This window comes from Dipodomys merriami, unplaced genomic scaffold (genome assembly GCF_024711535.1).
Source record: "Dipodomys merriami isolate MVZ:Mamm:240054 unplaced genomic scaffold, mDipMer1.0.p SCAF_3, whole genome shotgun sequence".
NCBI lineage: Eukaryota > Metazoa > Chordata > Mammalia > Rodentia > Heteromyidae > Dipodomys > Dipodomys merriami.
In genome coordinates, this window is record NW_027204492.1 from 41,668,515 (window position 1) to 41,682,612 (window position 14,098).

Genomic DNA, 14,098 nt, shown 5'->3' on the forward strand with positions numbered 1-14,098 from the left:
GAAACCATGGGACCTATGTTTGGTGTGTAGATTCTTTTAACACAGAGTTGGCATTTCAGAGTCTCTGGGCTATGTCCTAGTTACCTTCCACTTGGCTTCATCTCTTTAGGGTTCCACCACCTCAACACCACCACAGTGGGGACCAGGCTTCTAATAGATGAATCTGGAGGACAAACCATATCCAAACGGAAGGAGGGGCCATGCTTCATATGCTTAATCATTTTCTTGAGTTGCAGATTGAATGCGTGAGGAAAAAATTAATTTAGAGAACTGTATGTATCTTTTCTCCATTAGAAGAGTCTGATAGCATGCTTATGTGAAAAGCAAGCCTGGTTTAAAGGGGGGCACAGAGGATTAGGTTCATTTATTTTGTCTTAAAATAGCAATATTTATTGATGACACATCATTCATTTATGTTTAATAAATATTTTGTGAGTACAACCAAAGCATGTATGCTCTGAGATATAATGATGAGTCTAAGCAGTCACAGTATTTAACCTCATAGTGAACTACCATTTAGTGGGGAAGATGACTGTCAAACAAATAATCAAATGGTCAGATCTATTATCCTAAAGTGATAAATGTTATGCAGTGAAAGTATAAAAATCTACAGGAGGCTGTGAAAGAATTAATTGAGGCACTGTCTATATTCTGGGGTTTTGAAAAAAAGATTTTTCTGAGAAGTGTCTTAAGCTGACACTTAACAGGATGGATTAGGTGTGTGAAGAGGGAGAATGTTCTGAATGGTGGGTGTGTACACAGCTATACAAGGGACACATATGATGCCACACAGGCACACATTTTCCACACACCAGAAAGCTCAAGAGATGACTGTGATTGACACATAGGTTGGGTGCAGGTTAAATTACCTCAGGAGATTTGACTCGGTTTGATTCCAGTGGGGGGGGGGGATAATGAACAGACTAATCGAGCTGTGGCTATGGATCTTTCCTCTGGAATTGTCATGAGAATTTCAGCACGTAGCCATCGACTGAGTCTACTATTATGTTGCAATCACGTGTTTGCCAGGATTATTGGAAGCAAGTGGGTGCAGTGCTATCCTCTTGGCAAGAATGAAAGAATCGAACCCTCTGGCAAAGGAGGAAAACCAGCCTGTGGGTAACAGAGGCCTTAGGCCTAGGGCTATAGAAGATCAGGGGACAGCGACCATGGACAGTGTTTTGCCACTGGGCCTTGTAATCAGCTAGGGGAGGGAAGAAAAAGGGAGAGACCAGGGTTGGCCACTGCGCATGAAAGAAGAACCAGCCAGTCAGGGAGCAGGGAGCGCTGTCCACTTGGGAGGACGGCAGCGGCCACTGCGGGTCCCCAGCGCCGAGCCGGGGCCAAGAGGAGGCGGCGCGGGCTCCACCCCCTCCCTTGGCGAGCGCGGGCGCGAGACGCTGCTACGCGGCGGCAGCGGCGGGAGCGAGCGGCAGCTGTCAGGCCACTGAAGGTCCGGGCTACACTTGCTGCCCCATCCAGGACGAGGTGGCAGCAGGAGCCTTAACGGTGTCGCAGAGGAGGCTGAGGAAAGACGCGCAGAGCTGAGTTGCCCAGGCCCCGCGGCCATCGTCGCTGTCCTCCCCATTGTGCTGGGTAAGGTGCCTGGCGTGGGTAGGAAGAGGGGCTGGGGCTCGTGACCCGCGAGGCCAGGAGGTGGTGGCCAGTGGAGACAGGGAGAAAGGGCGCTGGCTGCTAGTGAGCTCCGGGGCCACTCGCACCTTGGTAAAGGTGGGGGCGGGGTGGCTAGGAGCTGCTGGGGTCCATGCTGGGTGTTAGGTGACGGTGGAGGGGGCGTAGCTGAGTAATCTGGAGTGGCTGCCAAAGCCTGGGAGACAAGCGCAGGGCTCCGTGGGGAGCGGGTGTGGCTCAGTGCGCATGCGCCACAGCCAACTCTGCTCTCATAGCTGCGGATGAGGTGAGAGGACCTGGGTCCGAGATAGTTGGGATTATGTATAATATCTCCCTTTCTAAATCCTCAGTGCTAGCAGTGCACCAGTCATAGAGATAGTTCATATTCCTGCTCTTCTAATGAAGCTGCTTTTATGTCTTCAAACCCTTACCTACCTACTTTGTCTCCAGGCCATGTACTTGGAAACAAGTGACCTAGGGACAGTGATAATTGTTATGTAGTGTGTCTATGGGCTTATAGCTCCAGAGTTATACTTGTGGAGCGGTGGAAGGTTATATGGGAAATACCAGAGGGGACCCTCCAAATTGCAGAGAAGACAAACTTGGGCATGAAGGTGAGAACGGCAGGAATAACAATTCCTTGCTATGACTTCTGTGGGCTCTGGACTCAGTGTGGCTGAAGCTGATAACTTGTTACCTACCTCTGTGCAAAATGAATCTACTACATCACAGGGCTTTCCTACTGGGGCCAACCACCTCAAGACCACCAAGCATCAGGTTGTATTGTATGCGGCTCACACCATTTAAATTAGTGTCTTAAAGATCCAGTCATTTATTTGTGTGTTCATCATTACATACATTAAAGAATGCTGCACTCAATTCTCCAGTGCACCATTTCATAATACTTGGAGCAGTTGAATGCCTGTACTCACTGTGTTGCCACAAGATAGGCTTTCCCCACAACTCCTAGCATGGCTCCCTCTGTGCAGACTTCCATCAAAGCTACTCTCACCCTCTATTGGCCTTCCTCCATCCAGTCCTGCCATGCAGAATTCTGTCAAGACTCACTGCCATACAATTGCACTACTGACTCAGAACATTTTTCTACCTCATAGCAATGGAACCAACGTTGTCAATTTGCTGGCCTGCCTCTCTTCTCTCCATCATCATACTAACATGCATGATTTTCAAAGATTCAATCTCTCCCTTCATTGTATTGCCTCCTCCCTCATCTCCACCCCCACTCCCAAGCATTTCCAACTAAATAGAGTAATTTTAATGAGCTGGTGTGGGTGCAGGCACAGCAAATTCAAAAGGTTTCAAGTGTGTTGAAGAACAAAGAATTATATGAATTGCCAGTTCACCTTACTGTGCAAGACTCAGACTCTAATGGGAAAAAAGTGAATAACATGTATTTGTTAATCTGGTTGGTGAGGTAAGAAAAGGGAATTGTATCTTGGTTGTTTTGGTAAAAAAACAAATAGTTCTTGAAATAGGACTGAAATCACAATAAGTATTTTGGCTCAAGGGCTGAGAATACAACTTAATGGTAGAGGAGTATAACTCAGTGGTAGAGCACTTATGAATTTGAGGATCTGAGTTTGATCCCCAACATTAAAGGAAAAGAAGCGAAATAAAAATATTTTTTTTCAAATCCTACCTTGATAGGAGACCCATAGGTATACATACAGAATTTTATGTTCTAATTAAATGTATTATGATCACCAACGAAGTCTTTTCCCTATCTAATGCTATCTTCTGTTTAGATTTAGATTAAGATTCATATATTCTAGGGGAGAAATTTGATTCATTTACTTTTATGCTGTGACAGTTTAAATATGCACTAACATCCAGGCACTGGTTGCACATTCCTGTAATCATAGCTACTCAAGCGGGTAAAATCTGAAGATCACAGTTTAAATCTAATTCAGGTAGACAAATCTGAAAAACTCTTTTCTCCAATCAGCCAGCGAGGAAGTGGAGGAGTGGTTCAAGTTGTAGAGCACTAGCCTTGACCAAAAATGCTGAACGATAACTTCACACACTAATAATAGGGGACATCACATTAATTTTCAAACTGTGGCATAGTAGGGATGAAAGCACCCAATGAAAACATAAATTGGATAGGGTTGTTCTGCTTTTGTTTGAAGAAGAATGGATACACTGTTAGAAATAAATATTTATTTTTAAAATGTGAAACTAGGATTAGGGAAACAAGCATTTACCCTGACTTTCAACAGGTGGAATTCCTACTAAGTCTTGTCTGAAAAGTGATCCACATAAATTCATAACTTAGGCATTTTAGTCACCTTATAGGTAATAATACTTGAACACCTTATAGAATTGTGGGTCTGTTTTAGCTTGGCTTTAGTTCAAAGGCACAAATTCTGGTACCTACCTAATCAGTTAGTTCAGCCTAATCAGTTAGTTCATAAATATTTATTATCTCTATAAAGGATTCTGGAACTACATGCTGAAGGAGCTTCAAAGACATGTGCAAACTGAGCTCTTATTATTCAGGCATTTATAATTGGTTGTGTAGGAAAGACACACTCAGGAAAAGTTTGTCTCCCTAATCAAGCAGTAGGATGATACAAGATCAAATCTAAAGAAAGAATTTTTTATTGAGACATACTATTTGGACATATTTTGGGGGTAAAGTATAGAATCTGATAAATGTGTACAATGTGTAACAAATCAAATCAGGGTAGTAAGCCATTCCATCTCTTCAAATATTAATAATTTCCTTGTATTGGGAATTTTCATCATCTAATTATTTCAAAATGTATCATTCATAGTTGTACAGAAGTTATGCTACTGTATCTCTCTACTGAGAGACTGAACCCTACTGTAGTATAGAACCCAGGGCCTCACACTTGCTAGGTAAGCACTCCAACATTGGGTAACATACCTAGCCCCTACTGTGAGATCTTTACCTTATATGTTAATTTGCAAATTCCTTGAGGACAAATCTTTGTCTTAAACAATTACACATTTCCGTCCTCATCTACAACCAGTGCATATTCAAGTGATGAAGCTTTGCATGATAGATTGGCTGGTGAGAAAGCAGAGGCAGGGAGAAAAGCACCAGGAAGCTCTCGTGATAAAACTTATACATGAGAAAGATGTGGGTCAAAATAATGATTGAGTTGAAAGCAGTAGTTTATGTCTATAGTTTCATATACTTGGAAGTTGAGTTAGGAGAATCAATTGCTTGAGCAAAGCAAGGAGCTTGAAATGAGCCTGGGCAGCATAGCAAAATGGAAAAAGAAGAATAGAAAAACATACTGGAGGAAAAACAAGCAGGATTTAGTAACTAAAAACAAGAAGATAAGAAAAAAAAAAGCCCCGAGAGCTAGAAGGGAAGGAAGAGGAAAACTTTGGTGAGGACACATCACACAATAGGCACTTAAATGTTTTCTCTCAAACATTGGTATTAGGATAGGAGCAGAAGATCCTTAGTCCCTCCAACACTGAGATTCTCTGCCATATGCAGATACTCAACATTTTGAGGGATCTGCAAGTATTGTTAGATATAAAACAAAGAGAAAAGGAGGACTGTTATCCTCTCAATAGCAGACACTTTGTGAAAAGGGTTAATACTGAGACCCAGTGTCCCATCGCTCACTGAAAGGAGATAGAAGAGCAACAAAACAAACCCAAATCAAAATTATGAAAAACGCTTACAAATCATTCCAAACTTTCTAAGTTAATCTCCTCCAACTTCTGCATGTTAAGTGGGGAAGGTATTATCAGTTATATTTTTGTACAAGACAGTGCTGAAACAGAAACACTAAGTGACCTGCCCACATTCATAATGCAAATGAATAATGCAGTGAGGACAAACCTGATGTTCGATTGCTTCCAGCCCAGTGCTCTTGCTCTTGCACTGATTTTATTCCTTTTCCCTAGTACAGAGCTCATGTACCTAGAAGTTAGGCATGCACATAAACAAATAAGGAATGCATGAGCAACTTGAACATTATCTCAGCTAGTTATTAACACTTCATAATTTTTCTTGGAGCTATGCATTTAGTTTCCATATCTACTATGTCCTTGACCCGTCTGTTCAGTATCCTCAGCTAGAAAATGTAGGGTTGATAAGTCACTTAACACAAATTCATTTGGCATGCATCATTAATACTAAACATCAGTATGGCACGCAAGTTTATACTTCCTTGCATTACTTTTCTAACATGAGATTTTGAGGGGTCTGAACAGCCAGAACCTGTGACCAACCCCTGTAATTCCAGCATTAAGGCAGGAACACCCCAACTGTGAAGTCAATCTGGGTTATATTGTAAGACCTTGTCTACAAAAACAGGCTGGGCACATTGGCTCACATTTATAATCCTAGCTCCTCAGAAGTCTGAGATTATTATGCAGCAATTTTTTAGAGCTTCTTTATTCTTACATAAGAAAGAACACTAACAGATCCTAAAAACTTTTCATTTCTTTTTTTGAACTCTTTATTTTCTTTACCACTTTTTGGAGATATTGGGTTTTGAACTCAGGGTCTCATGTTTATAGATGCACTACAACTGGAGCCTTGCTTCCAGCCCTTTTGTATTTCAATTATTTTTCAGGTAAAGTCTTGCTTTTTCCCAGGGCTGACCTTCTGTCTACATGTCTACATAGCTGGGGTTACAGAAATGAACTAACATAACTGGCTACTTTTGTTGCAATTAAGAGCAACTAGCTTTTGCCTGGGCTGCCCTCAAACTATTATTCTCCCAATATCCACTTCCTGAGTAGCTAGGATTGCAGGCATGAATGACCAGGCCAGCATTGGGTCATTGGATGTTGCATTAATAAGACTTTTGCAGCAATTAACTACTATATTAAGTGGAGGTGTGCTGGAATTTGGTAAAGTCAACTAAATATTAAAACCTACGTTAAAGTCTGAAGTCCTAAATTAATGAAATAATAAGCCAAAGGAATATATTGTAAACAGAAAGCCCACAAACACAATTCCTGCTTCTCTGATCATGTGCAGTCAATTGCAGAGATAACCTCAAAGCAAATTGATGAAGGCATGAGTAATTTTCCTGGGAAGGCAAAGTTGGTAAGTATAAAGAGAAGAGGTTTTTATCTCTGACTTAAGAATTAAACATATCTTTGATTGCCTTCTGCTTTGTTTAATCCTGAATATCATTTGTTATGACTATCATCTAGTATCTTTGATTTACTTTTGCTCTGAATGGAGCATTCAATGAAAAAGCAACATAAAACTTTTGAAAAATCAAGTACAGGAAGTGGCACTGTGGCTCAAGCGCCTAAGCCCAGAGTTCAAGCCCCACGACTGACAAAAAAATCAAGTACACTCAAATTATACAAATTAAAATGTAGGCAATAAAATAATTTTTCTCATACTAAACATCTCTAGTATTTTGGATTCTAAATTATGTTTGTGAAAACCATTGTAGATGACTTGGAGTTGCTCTGGGATATTGTCTATGACTTGAATGAGTTTTTATATATAGCCTTATCTGTTATAGATTTCTTAAAAAAATTTTTTCCATTCTGTTTTATAGATCTCTAAAAAGAAAGAGTAAATCAGCAACAGAAAAAAAGGACAAGATTTAAATTGTGACGAAATCCTAACTGAGAAGGTATATATCCTGAGATTTACTATGAATTTTGATAGATTGTTTAACCTCTGTCTCTCTCTGTCTGTCTCTCTGTCTCAGAAGTACTGGGGCTTGAACTGAGGACCTCATACTTGATAAGTTGGTGCTGTACCACTTGAGCCATACCTCCAGCCCAGATTTTGATCTCTTAAAAGTGAATATGTAGCCAGGCTCCAGTGGCTTACGCCTGTAATCCTAGCTACTCAGGAAGCTGAGATCTGAGGATTGCGGTTCAAAGCCAGCCGGGGCAGGAAAGTCCATGAAACTCTTATCTCCAATAAACCACCAATAAACCAGAAGTGGTGCTCTGGCTCAAGTGGTAGAGCGCTAGCCTTAGGCTGAAGAGCTCAGGGACAGTGCTCAGGCCCAGAGTTCAAGCCCCACAACTGACAAAAAAGTGAATATATAAAAAATAGTCCATATATATTCCAAAATAATTTTAAGGCTATTAAATTTTTGTTACTGCAGTTTAAACGTTTTTGCCTCCAGAAGCTCTTTTGCATGCACTCCTTAGATTAGTGTTTAGTTTTCATCCATTTGAGTCTCTCTTAAATAACTGTTACTCAATTAACATGATCATTGTTGAGTCCCTACAGTGAACCTAGTGTAGAATTACCACACAGAACATAGAGAAAGGTACTTGTGCAGTCAATAATTCATTTTTTTCATTTTAAGATATATTCTAGATAGATTATGTTGTAGAAGAAAGGCACTGTATAATTATTAGCAATTTAGATTTAAGCATGATTTTTTCTATGTTGTTACTGTGGAATTAGAACCTAAATTAAAAATAAGCTATTGAAGATTTTCTTCCTTGATAATACTTGTTATATTAGTATCAATCAACGGGTGCCAACTTAGGTTCCATTACATAATGAAGAAAAGATTTGAAAAGATCCATTACTTATGAGGGCATCCATATCAATGCAAGTAAGATGGAGAACCTACCTGAAGAATATTGACATTTTCCTCTGGAATATTGTGGGGTTTAAGTGAATTATGACCTAGACGCTCTATGCATGGAATAAAGTATCCAGTTTAGACTTTAAGAATATGGGGGAAAAAAAGAATATGGGTCCCTGGGAGTGGGGGGTGGGGGGTGGAGAGGGGAAAGGATGGTATGGGGAAACAAAGGAGGAGGCAACAATGCTTGATAAGAAATGTACTCACTATCTTGCCCATGTAATTGTAACCCTTCTGTATGGTATTTTCACAATAATAATAATAAAAAAGAATATGGGTCCCGAGGAAGCAAACTTCAAACCCCATATACTGTTTGATTTTGTTTACAACTATCCAAGCCATAAGCTAATATGGTCACACATTTGAATGGAACTCAGGCTCTCTTCCCCAGAAAAGAGTAAATTGAACCAAATGACAGGACCATCTACCAGTTGCTTTTATGCATGGCATGCAGCCTTTTTCTTGGCAGAGACCTCAGAGAGATGAGACCAGTTTTCCCCATTCACACAAAAAAGAATTTTATTTTTTTCTGTTGCTGTATATTAATTAATGAGCATAAATCAAGAAACACTGGGGCTAGGAAGGTGGTTCAGTGGCAGAGCGCTTGCTTTGCATGCCTGAGACTCTGGGTTCGATTCCTCAGCACCACATAAGCAAAAAGAAAAAAGCCGGAAGTGGCGCTGTGCTCAAGTGGTAGAGCGCTAGCCTTGAGCTGAAGAGCTGAGGAACAGCGCCCAGGCTCAGAGTTCAGGCCCCACGACCGGACCCCCCCCCAAAAAAAAGAAACACTAAATTGGAGGGTCTCATGATTGAGAGAAATTTGTTATGAAGTTGATTTTAGTTTCTAGTTTAATGATCTTCCTTCTACTTTTTCATTTATTTTCAGGTTCTTTTGGTTACAAACTTCTCCCTGTCTGGTGCTGCAACAATGAGTGGGAAATCCCTTCTCTTAAAGGTCATTCTCTTGGGTGATGGTGGAGTTGGGAAAAGTTCACTTATGAACCGTTATGTAACTAATAAGTTCGATTCCCAGGCTTTTCACACCATAGGGGTAGAGTTCTTGAATCGAGATCTGGAGGTAGATGGACGCTTTGTAACTCTCCAGATCTGGGACACTGCAGGACAGGAGCGTTTCAAGAGCCTCAGGACACCCTTCTATAGGGGGGCAGACTGCTGCCTCTTGACCTTCAGTGTGGATGACCGCCAGAGCTTTGAGAACCTTGGTAACTGGCAAAAAGAATTCATCTACTATGCAGATGTGAAGGACCCTGAACACTTCCCCTTTGTAGTTTTGGGTAACAAGGTAGACAAAGAGGATAGGCAAGTGACTACTGAGGAGGCACAAGCCTGGTGCATGGAAAATGGGGATTATCCTTATCTAGAAACAAGTGCCAAAGATGATACTAATGTGACCGTGGCCTTTGAAGAAGCTGTCAGGCAGGTGTTGGCTGTAGAAGAACAGCTGGAGCATTGCATGTTAGGTCACACCGTTGACTTAAACAGTGGTTCCAAAGCAGGTTCTTCATGCTGTTAAAAGTTAGGGAACCTTTAAAAAAGTCTCTAATTGGTCTGTCAGTAGTGTAAGAATTGCTGTGCCCCTCTGAGTGTGTGTATGTGTTCGTGCGCGCACTTGTGCGCGCACATACACACACACACATACACACACACAGAGGGTAAGAATAAGGTTCTATTGTGAAATGGAGCCTTTCAAATTGAAATTGTAGAGTGATTTAAAACTAAAAGCTTTATTGAGCCAAGTGTATTTTGTGTGATTTCTGCTATTTTTCCCTTCTTGTGTGTCTCAGGACATTTCAGAAAGTTTTAATCCTGAGAGATTTAAATGTTTTTTTAAATCACAGTTTAAACCTAGAACCTAGCTGCATGAAGGAGTTAAAGAGCTACAGCTGTCCCTTAAAGTGTTCTATTTCTCAACTAGCAAATGCCATGATCAGACTCTTGCCAAGCAGTGTCTGCCAAAAGGAAAAGAACTCTGAGCTTTACAATAAAAACAACAATGATTCCTAAGCTTGAATTGTAAAGAGACTGTGATGATTAGGAACATAAAAGTAAAACAATACACAGTTACTATTTTATGAATAACTCCCATCTAAGCTTTTGAAAAAAATACCATCTCTATAAGAGTCACTCTAATGACACTGGAAATTGGCTGTAATTCTTGAAGCTGAAGTCACACAACACTAGTGAATGGATTCTGCTTAAATATGCCAACCACCCTTGCAAATAAATGGTTGGCCTGCTTTTCCTTTATGAGTCTCCTCTTGCTGCGTAAAGGAGATGTTGCTTCTCTGACAACCTCTTATCAATTTAGCAATGTTGCTTAGTATATGGCTTTGGGTGCAGTGCTCTCTGCTCATAATTTAGATGATTCTTTGACTCATTATGCTGGCTCATGAGGAAGGCTTCCAAAGAGTGAGTATAGTGGGTTTCTCTTAAGCTTCCTTGGCTTAAATATTTATTGTATAAGAAGGAACTCATTTCTTGTATGTTGTACTGTATGTTCAACCGGCCAAACTAGGATAGTGAAGATGATAAACGAGCAGAATTTAAATTCGTGTTACAGTGAATTTCTCATAATTAGATTTGTCCAAGAGTGAAATAGACTGCCTTAATAGTGAGCTCCTTCCAGTAAAAATATTCACTGGCTGACCACCTGTTAAAACACTATAAAGAATTTCCATATGGGCTACACATTTAATGTAAGGTCCCTTCCAGCTCTAAGTTCTATGAAATTATTTTGAAATAATGTCAGTGCCATATTATGGTTAGATTTGTCTAAATAGTAACAGCTAAGATTATGGAGAGGGACTTTGAGTATTCTCAAACCATTGTGTGATCACCCTTTACTGCCACTCGATAGCTCTTCCTTTTGCTTTTGCACTGTGGTTTAAGCTCTGGTAGAAATATCGTAAAGATACCATCTTCCAAACAAAAATGGCTCGACAATTTTTGCTTACCATGACTGCCAATTACATGCTGGATGATGGGTATACAGTCTGGTTATTGTTGGTGGATGTTTGTCCTGCATAGCCCTTTCAAATATCTGCAATAAAAATTGTGACCCATCATAGTGAGGGACAGTTGGAAATGTCCCCTAAAGATACGTAGGCCAGGGAGGGGTGGGAGCTTTCACAGAAATACAGCCTAGAACTCTCCATTGTAGCCACATATGGAATCAGCCTTACATATGGGACCTTATGTGCTTTAAGAGCTCTGGGATTTGGGGTCACAAAGACAAGAGGAGGACAGTATTTCCACCCAGTCATACTCAACATTTGCAGTTAAGACACAGTCCTGATCCCATTGTCCAATTAACTTCTCTGCCAGAAGTCAAAGCCAGAATTGGGCCCCCCACAGCTCTTAAATATTGGTTCCTATCCTGCCTATGCCTATAGCCAGCCACACTGGTTTCCAAGTTCTACAATCATTTTTTGCTATAATGTTAAGGTGAAAATCTGTATGTCCAAACTATTAGATGCTAATTATTTTTACGTGCACGAGAACTGGGGCCTTCTCTTTCTACTTGCACTCTGCTTATAATAGTTTCTATTTGTAGTTCTCAGGCCTTCATAAAGACCCCCATCAACTCACAAAATTAGTTGTCTCTTTTGAATGGCATGTGATCATTTGAGCAAAAAACTCTCCATGGGTATTCAATCCATAACATCCTATCCATCTAAGATAAGCACTTATTCTAACAGCAGCTCAACTGAAGCCCCTTTCTTCTTAGCCATATCAATTTTTTCTGCCAAGTTACTACACAATATTTTGATGAAAGCACTTAGCATTAATTGACAAGACAGTAACATTTTGGTGAGTAACACTCAGTGGATGCTGACTTGAGAGTTTGGGTAAGATTAAACGCACCCAAGGTTGAAATCTCTGAGTACCAAGGACTGTGCATATCAGTTTAGAAATTGACAGTATACCCTAGAATGTGAAGTGTAATAGTTTCAATATTTGTTTTTTAAATGAGCACTAGGTTTTTGGAATAGTATATTTCTAATTAGAAGTATTCTGTTTTTCAACGGCCCATTTCAAGGTACAAAATATTTATTTGGTTTAACCTTCCCGGGGGCTCAGATTCCGTATGTCTTCAGTGGATTGATGAATTTCAGGTTTATTTGTGCCTGCCTCAGCAATCTCTACTTTATCCTGAGCTATTCCACAATCCTCTTGTTGCAGGTGCTGCTAATAAAAATCTCGAAATTGTGTATTGGGTATTTCCTTTTTCAATAGTAAAAAAACCATCTGTGTTGAAGTGAATAAAAAGTCCATTTTGAATAATCAGCATACACTGCTTGTGGGTTTTTTTCCTGTTCCTTTCTCATTTTGGGTAATTGGTAGGTATGACACAAAATACTTGTGAGTAAAGCCACTTTTTCAGGTTGTTCTCAATGTGACTTCTAGATCTTTTCTTCACTTGCTATGCCCAGAGCCCTGCCTAAGGATCAGGATACTGATCCCTTTTATCTTATATTACCTTCTAATGCATAAAGAGTATTTATGATTAGAAATTGGATCTTGACTTTCCACTGTTTTGTGATACTTAGAGGTAAACTCAGGGCCTCGTGCTTGCTAAGAAAGTGATCTACTACTTAAGCCACACACTCCAGCCCTTTTTACATTTTGTAGTTTATTTTTCAGATAAGGTCTTGCACTTTTTCTCAGGCTGGCCTTGGAAGGTGATCCTCCTACTTCTTCCTCCTAAACTCACTTTCTTTTTTTAGTATGTTTTTTAAGATAAATATTAAACTATCATGAAACATAAACAGAATTGCCCAGAATTTAGAAAAATATGAAAATATAGGTGGCACTAATCAGAAATCAAAGGATAGATATGCTAAAAATTTCTATTCCTCTGCCTCTGACATACTGGCTATTGAAAGATATGAAATGATTTGAATATGTATAATAGGAATCTTCAGTTATGAATGCAAGTCTCTCCACATTTCATCACCATTATTTCACCTGCTATAGATTAAGCCTTCTGGTCCTTCTACTTTTCCCTGTTACAATGTTGGGCAGCTGAAATGGAGGAAATTAGAGAAAGATGTTTTTCCACCAAATTGTCACACCATCCTTCCATTATAGCACTCTAAATCTTTTTTTTTGGGGGGGGGGGTCTGGTCGTGGGGCCTGAACTCTGGGCCTGGGCGCTGTCCCTCACCTCTTCAGCTCAAGGCTAGTGCTCTACCACTTGAGCCACAGCGCCACTTCCGGCTTTTTTTTCTTTTTGCTTATGTGGTGCTGAGGAATCGAACCCAGGGCCTCAGGCATGCAAGGCAAGCGCTCTACCACTGAGCCACCTTCCCAGCCCCAGCACTCTAAATCTTTTAGATTAGGCTACAATGAAGAAACTTTTAGACTATGAAGGTCATAAGTTCACAGGCTTCTTAAAAAGGCTTTGCTCAGGCTAGAGTTGTAGCTCAGTGTTGCACAATTTTCGTGAGGCCCTGGGTTCAATCCCCCGGACTGCTATAAAAGTTTAAAAATAATTTTTTCACAAACTGACATGCTGAATTGAAACCCATTTGTATGATTACTTAAAGATAATTTTTTAAAAAATGAGATGAAATATAGAATTTACTCACCTAGAGCTGAAATTTTTAAGTCAGAAAACTAGGTTTCTGGCTAGGCACTGAAGATCACATCTGTGACCTCACCTACTTGAGTGTCAGAGATAAGGAGGATCATGATACAACTTGGCAAAAAGTTAGCAAGACAGCCATCTAAAACAACAAACTTGGCTTGATGGTGTATGTCATCTCAGCTACAGGGAGGAACAGGTAGGAGGGCCTAGGCAAAAAAAAAAAAAAAAACCTGCGAGAGGGGCTGGGAAGGTGGCTCAGTGG

General features: G+C 40.3%; 1 protein-coding gene across 1 annotated transcript; it reads left to right on the forward strand.

Annotated features, from left to right (window-relative positions):
• Nucleotides 1-1,487: 1,487 nt before the first annotated feature.
• Rab9b (RAB9B, member RAS oncogene family) lies at nt 1,488-12,513 on the forward strand. The gene is made up of 3 exons (XM_070039002.1): nt 1,488-1,596; nt 7,167-7,244; nt 9,112-12,513. The coding sequence occupies exon 3, from the start codon at nt 9,154-9,156 to the stop codon at nt 9,757-9,759; it is 606 nt and encodes a 201-aa protein (XP_069895103.1). The 5' UTR covers nt 1,488-1,596; nt 7,167-7,244; nt 9,112-9,153; the 3' UTR covers nt 9,760-12,513.
• Nucleotides 12,514-14,098: the final 1,585 nt, after the last annotated feature.